This window comes from Otolemur garnettii, unplaced genomic scaffold (assembly GCF_000181295.1).
Source record: "Otolemur garnettii isolate 467f Iridium unplaced genomic scaffold, OtoGar3 scaffold00065, whole genome shotgun sequence".
Lineage (NCBI taxonomy): Eukaryota > Metazoa > Chordata > Mammalia > Primates > Galagidae > Otolemur > Otolemur garnettii.
The window spans coordinates 5112041-5119372 of record NW_003852460.1 but is presented as its reverse complement, the minus strand read 5'-3'; the positions used below and the strand labels follow the sequence as shown (position 1 = coordinate 5119372).

The 7332-nt window shown below is 45.9% G+C and overlaps 1 protein-coding gene across 1 annotated transcript in view; it reads right to left on the bottom strand.

Moving 5' to 3' along the window:
- Nucleotides 1–3158: 3158 nt before the first annotated feature.
- The window catches only part of STS (steroid sulfatase), a 103422-nt gene continuing 99248 nt past the window's right edge, over nucleotides 3159–7332 (bottom strand). The window contains exon 10 of the mRNA XM_012807170.2: nucleotides 3159–6259. Coding sequence (XP_012662624.1) covers nucleotides 5883–6259 — 377 coding nt within the window. The 3' untranslated portion in view covers nucleotides 3159–5882. The remainder of the gene's footprint in view (nucleotides 6260–7332) is intronic.

Below are 7332 nucleotides of genomic sequence, written 5' to 3'. Positions count from 1 at the left end.
GACATGAACAGGTAGTGGTCTGTGGTCTGTTAGAACATCCAGGCTGCAGAGCAGAGGTGAGCAGGGGCCAGCCAGGGAAGCTTCATCTGTACTTATAGCCGCTCCCCAATTACACACATCACCGCCTGAGCCTCCTGTCAGATCCCGGGCAGCATTAGGTTCTCAGAGGAGGGTGAACCCTGCTGTACACTGCTTGGGAAGGACCTAGGTTGTGTGTTCCTTATGAGAATTGAATGCTTCTCCCCATCCACCCCTGCCCATGGAGAAATTGTCTTCCATGAAACTGGTCCCTAGTGCCAAAAGGTGGAGACCATGACACTAGGGGATACATCATATCACATATTTATAAATATGCTATTTTATGTAGTTTTATACCTTTGATTAAATCAGACAAGATACATCTTAGTTAGCAACTAGAAGTACATATTTATAAACTAAAAGTATATATTTATAAAAATATTCATTGAAAATTTTGCCTTTAGACAGATACCATCATCTCCGTGTATGCATAGTATAGTTTGAAACCTTATATCCTCACATAATCAGTGAAGCAAATTTGATACCCCAGACCTCCATATGCAAGTGATTCTGTTTGCTCACTGTGTGAAGTTTAAATAAGGGTTTACACAATTGTACTTTGAAGATGGGATGTATCTAACCGGTAACATAAACACCAAAAAATTGTCCAGAGGAAGAAACCCAAGCTGAAGGTCTCCTACATGAAAGGCCAATTAAGCTTTACTTAGAAAATAGATACATAGTTACATGACAATGTTTCCTTTACAGGAATGCGTCAGTAGAGTTTAAGATGTTCCCATTCTAATTAGAAAAGCTGGCGTTTCCTTAATTAGAAAGGCTTTGCTTAACATAATATTTGACACAGTTGAATACTGGTCAATTGCAATCGCTTTATTCGGAGCCCACCATACAGAGAGATGACATCCTGTAACATTGGCTAGTTAGGTGCTGCCACCCAGAAGTGGTTCAGGGCGCGGGGAAACTGAGGATGGTGGAGGTTTTGTGAAGCTCAGCACTCATGCTGTGCCAGCAGGTTTTCAGTTGTCACGGATGACATTCAAGGAAAATGACTTACTGCCTCTTGCTAAGCTACAGTTAAGAAAGTTTTTATTCACAACTATTTCAATAGGTACAGGGACCACAGAAATGGGGCCTTGCAGTAGCAGGGAGAGATTGAGCTCAACACAGCAGGGCAAAGTGGGGAGCATCGGACAGAAAATAACTAAGAGGAGACATCTGGGGGAGGGGGTTCCCACTGAACTGCTGTGATAGGATTCTAGCCGAAGTCAGGCCAGAGGGAGCAGACATCCCTGCAGGTGGGAGGACGATGAGGAACCTGATCAGATATCCAGGGTGACCAGACTCTGAGGGTACGGGGTCCTTGCTAAACTGATGGATGACAGTTCTTGTAGTCAAAGCTGATTTTACAAGCAGGTGCACACATTGGCCTTGGAGAAGTTCAGGAGCTTGGCTAAAGTTTGGCCACAAAGGAACTCTGTCCATAAGGTCTGGGATGGATGTGAGGTCTACAGAGATTAGATACATGTGATTCAAGATGTTTCAGGGCAGGGGTGTCCAACCTGCAGCCCATAGGCCACATGCTATTGTTGTGAGGACTTTTTCATTTATCTGTGGTGTCAGATATCACAAAAAGCACGCACAGACCCTTTTTTTTTGCTCATCGGCTTTAGTTAGCATTTGTTATTTATCATGTGGCCCAACACAACTCTTATTCTTCCAGTGTGCAGCACAGAGCAAGGTTGGACACCCTTGTTGTCGGGCGTTTACACCACACATCACTTTCTTTGGGCACTAAAGAGAAAATAATAAGGCTCAGCTTTTATATCAGAAAACTACAAGTCATATCTTCCACCCACGTTCTTCCAGCCTCAACCAGCTTCCCTGTGGACAGTTTCTGCTTCTTCCTAGACATGCCTGGTCCCAGTAGTGAGTTCTTCTCACCCAGTCTCACTGCTGTGGGGCTTTGTTCCGACTCTCATTTCAGTTTCTTTCTTTCTTCTTTTTTTTTTAATTTCAGATGAATGTAAGGGCACATACGATTAGGTTACATTGTTTGCTGTTGTTAGGTAATGTCCAAGTTTTAGTTGAGCCCCTCACCCAGGAGATGTGCCCTGTACCCCTACATTGTACCCGTTAGGTGAGAACACATCAAACCCCTCTCTCCTCTTCTGCCCTCCCTCCTCTCCTCCCCCCTCCTTTCTCTCTCCTCCCCCTCCTCCTCCCATAGCCCTACACTGTGCCTGCTAGCTGAGAGGGCACCAAACCCCTCCCTCCTCCCTCCTTTCCCCCTCCTCCATCCCTCCTTCTCCCTCCCTCCTTTCCCCCTCCTCCATCCCTCCTCCTCCCTTCTTCCATAATTGTTTTTCTCTCCTGTGGGCCTGTAGTTGTTCACCTACTGGTTTCACATTCCTGTGGGCTACACTGGCTACTTGCTTTTCCATCCCTGTGATGTTTTTACTTAGGAGGGTATTCTTCAGCTCCATCCAGGTAAATACAAAAGATGTAAAGTCTCCATCTTTCTTTATGCCTGACTGGTATGCCATGGAAAACACATTCTGGTTTGGTTTTCTGAGGAAGCCAGATGAGAGAAAGGGAACCGAGAGCAGCATTCTTCAGGTGATCTTTGTGCCCTAGAAGTCTGTAGAGCAAAGCGGCGAGGGCAGACACCAGGGGAGGGTCCCCCCACCAGGGCCAATTAAGTCTTTTATGGGCCATGAAGGCAGCCCATGTGTCTCTCAACATAAGAATATACTGCATTCAAACAAAACACGTGTTAAACTGTGTGTTACGACTGTGTTGGTACAAATCCCAATATGATCTCCAAGCTCCAGGTTCATTTATTCTCTGATTTTAAAAGGAATTAAAATATCTTTGTGAACCCCCAATGGTCCTTACTGAGCTGCCTGATGCTGGCTTTGCCCCCCGACCCCGATTCATTTTATTTCCCGTGCCTCCCTACACGACTCGGCCCGTCTCTTGAGCTAAGAAGGGACGTGAGGAATCTTTGCAGAACTGAACTTGCACTTCCCATTGCTTCACTTCACGCTGGAAACACGGCAAACATCGCACCCGCTGTTGAACGGAAATCCCTTTAGAAAGGCTGGGATGACAGCACACCATTTTTAATTGCCACGACACATTTTATTTTAACTCTGCATTACATGTTCTAAGGAAATGTTTTACTTGATGTATTTTGAAGACAAGTGAAGACACAATTTTACTGAGATGCACCAAACACTTATCCCATCTTGTTTTCCTGTGTTTTTCCCCTCCACTATTCATTCTATGTCCTTCAGGGAAACTGAAAAGTTGGCTTCCTCTCTTGAATCTTGGTTCTACAGATGTACAGCTTGCAATTCTGTTTTACCTGCAGTGTTGCTGACCTTGTGAAACGGTGCCTAGTGCACTTTACTAAATCCTTTGCCTAACGTTTAACATCTGTGCAATGTTAGGAATATAAGCATTTAAAAAAAAACTGTAAAAAATAAATCTGTCAAAAGCTTCAAAATCCAGTGAAGTTTGGATTGGACTTTGGAGGTCACAGTAGTAGACGCCTTGAAAGCAAGTGGCCATGCCTTACAGGTCTGTAAACAACAAACAAACAACTGCGCCTTTAAAGCTTCCTTAGGTTTCACCTGGACAAAAGAATTCACAGTTCATGTTGTAAAATCAAAGCAAGACTTTTAGACAGTAAATGGCCTGAGTATAAGATAATTATGGTCATTATAAATAAACCAGATTTTAAAATGCTCTGATGATGCACTGATCGTGATCTCAGTTACCGGGAGCTGCTTTGACACCCGACACATTTGCATCTGGAGGTATGTGCGGTCCTTCATTTGCTATTAACATTTGACAGATGAAGCAGCTAATTCCCTACATACAGAGGCATTGACATGATCTATCAAGGCTCTTCAAGTTATTTAAGCCTCCAACATATGTTCCCACAGCATCAAGTGTTTTCCCAAAGTCCACTTGCATGGAATGTGCTAAGCTGTGGGTAAACACTGTCATCTCAAAGCATCGACTTGTGATTGTGACTTGAAATACTTTGAATAGCATCACAGTATTAGTGACAATTCTAACTCATCATCGATGTGCTAGTACTCTTTAATAAGAATGTTTTCTAAATGAAGATGAGAGATTTTCCTCAATTGCTAGGATAAGAAACCATGTTTGCTTTCGACAATTCCATGACGCGGGGTGGGAATCTCATTTTTTGTTGTTTGTTTTTCAGTTACAAAAAAGAAAAAAAATGGAAGTCTGAAATAGAAGAAGTTTGAAAAGGAGTTGGGGAAATGCAGTTACATCTGGAAACTTCCTAAGGTGGAGGGCAGGCATAGAGGAACTTGTAGTCAACTTGCAGAACGCTACCTCCACTCCCAAACAGCCCGTGGGGTCCTGGCGTTTCATTTGCCTGCCCTGCCTTGGAACTGAGCAAATGCTGGGCAAACCGCAGGTGCCCAGATAAACAGGTAAGCAAGTGGGTGGCAGTATCTCTTCATTTACCCATAAAGGAATTTCATCATTTGTTGGAGAAGGTCTTATGTCTGAAGAAGTGACTGAACTGCACCCTGCACAGAGGGAGGCTCACTCACACTGCGGTACTGTCTCCAGCTCTATCACTATCCTCCGCTCTCCCAGGCAACCGGTCATTCATGCGTTCTCCCTGATCGACTGCGATTTGGTGGAAATGGAATTAAAACCACACTGTGCATCTCATCCTGGAACTGGGGCACAGGCATTTCTTGGCCACAGATAAAACTACACAAAACAAGACAAATAACAATAACAAGCGCTCCCATCACTAATTTCTGCCTATGGCTAAAGACAATCACACTTACACGTACAGAACATGGATTGCTAGTGGGGGGCTTTCGCTCCTCTCAAAATATCACAGACATTCTAAAGCAGTGGTTCTGAATTATGTTCAAAGAGATTTCCTGAACCGTAGCGCCCCAGAAGTGGTCTTTGAGTTCAGAACTTCCAGTTACCAAACAAAAACAACCCCCCAAAACTAAAAACCAGTGGATCCCAAATATAATTCAATATAATCAGTTCAGGAGAGATTTACCTTGGGATTATTATGACTGAAGGATTTCACAAAAAATTATTGTGCAAAATAATCTATTTGTGAGCCTCTCTTTTTTTTTTTTAACTTAAATACTGATAAGCTTCTATGATCCTATTTTACACATCTCAGCCTTGTTGAGGAAGGAGAGACTCTGGGTGTGTAGATATGTGTACATCTCTATATAAGGTGAATACCATTGAATACGTGTTCTAATACCGGGAATAATCACTAGTCCTCGGATGGACAAATGGGCACTGACCACGATCTACTATTGGTAAAGAAGATGGTCCTTTGTCCACTACAAAGTTGCACATGTGAAGATTTACTGAACTGTTTTTAAACTTTACTATCTTTTTTTATCATGCTGTTTGGGAGTCTTGGTGGTTATTAAATCACTTCACATCACGGGGTGAGAGACACCTAATGCTGTCAATGACACGTGTGCTGAGGGCTGAATTCAGTTCACCTGGTGCACCTTCCTACCACCTGTCTGCACTGCGGCTGGTGTGCTCATGCCGACGCCCTTCCACCCTGTCCAACAGGGCAAGGGGTCTGGCCAGGGAAGGAGCACACTACCCAACTTCAACCCCCCCCTCAGCCCCGAGTTCAGTAGCTCTTGAGTTCTCGCTCAAGTCTTCAGGTGATAAAATAGAGAATTGGTCCAGATCCCAGACTGGGACGGGGCTGGCTTCAGCCCGTGCACTCCGAGGCGTGGGCGTGTGCGTGGACAGCTGGCTCCGCGCACAGCCACCCAGTCCCACAGACGTGGCTAGAGGGTGGTTCTCCATTCTCGCTGTCTGTCTCTGTCACACTGGCAGGTCAGGCCGGACGAGGGGCAGCACAGCTGGAGCCAGGGCTTCCAGAAAATGTTCCCCAGGGACAGCTGGTTGGGGACGTCTCTCAGGGTCTTGTTGTGTCTCTGCACGGCGGCCTGCATGGCTCTCAAGATTTCATGGAATCGGGGCTCGATCGCAGGGGTCAGTGGGCTCCTCTCTCTGGGGTCTTTGGAAATGTCGAAGAGCAGAGGAGGGTCGTGGTAGGTGACAAAGCTCCCGAAGCAGAAGCAGACGTGTGTGGAGAAGCAGCCGTTGGCACCTTCGGGACTGAAGTTGGGGGTGAAGTAAAAGGCTTTCCAGATAGATGTGCCTGCAGTTTCAAAGGACGGGAACGGTTAGGTGTCAGGCATGACGGCCAGGGCCCTCACCACAACTGAGCAAGTGACACAGACATGAGGCATCACCGGGCTGAGAAGGTGAGGGCCGGTGAGCTAGCGGCAGGCATGGTGCTGACGCGAGTAGCAGTGACTAGAGGCCACACACAGGCACACATGCAACCGGACCCCACGAGCCGCCACGCAGCCACCACTTCACATTCTCGCTTTTGAGAAAGTCCAATGACACTGAATCAAGAATTAACTGAGGCTGGGAAGTGAGTGTGGGGGCCACAAACGGGGAACAGAGATGACTTTGGGGTTTGGGGGTGTTCTAAAATCAGATTGTGACCAGGGTGGCACAGCTCTATGAATCTGCTAAGAACCTTTGAATCCGAATAGCATGGCGTGCAAATTAGACCTTTGTGAGCTGATGGAAATTCCACATTGGCTGAATTCGTCCACACCAGATGGTTAGATTTTAAAATGTTAAGTTCTGTGTTCTGTTAAGTCACTCAATATTGAATTTCTTAGAAAAACGGATTTACAAACAAATGAGAAATAATGACATAATGGATTCATTCCTGGTTTCTTGGCAAGTGTGGGGATTTTCGGAGGAGCTGCCTGCTCTCAGCCTCCGAGAGAGCTCCACAGACACTTGCTGGGTGTGAAACCGTGGCAGGTAGAAATTGAGATCTAACATGCGTGGGACCCTGAGACGCAGGGGCAGGACGTGCGCACAGCCCTCCCAGCTGTTCACACAAAGCTGCAGACGCCTCACTCCTGCTCAGTCACCCTCATCATCTGTGTGTAGACAGACACAGACAGCTTTGGGATCTTGTGGCTGAGTGGTCAAAACACTAAATAAATTAGCGGAACCAATTTAAACCAACAATGTCTGGTGTCTATGTTGTCCCCTGGATGGCCCCTGACCTCAGGCAAGGTTACTGGTGGGAAGAGTCAGTTCATCTGCCTGGTTTAGCAGCAGCAGCTGGGACAGCCAGGGAAGCAAGCTGAGGATGTTCCTGTAACCTGTTACAGGGGATTCATAACGCAGAGCCCGCAGAGT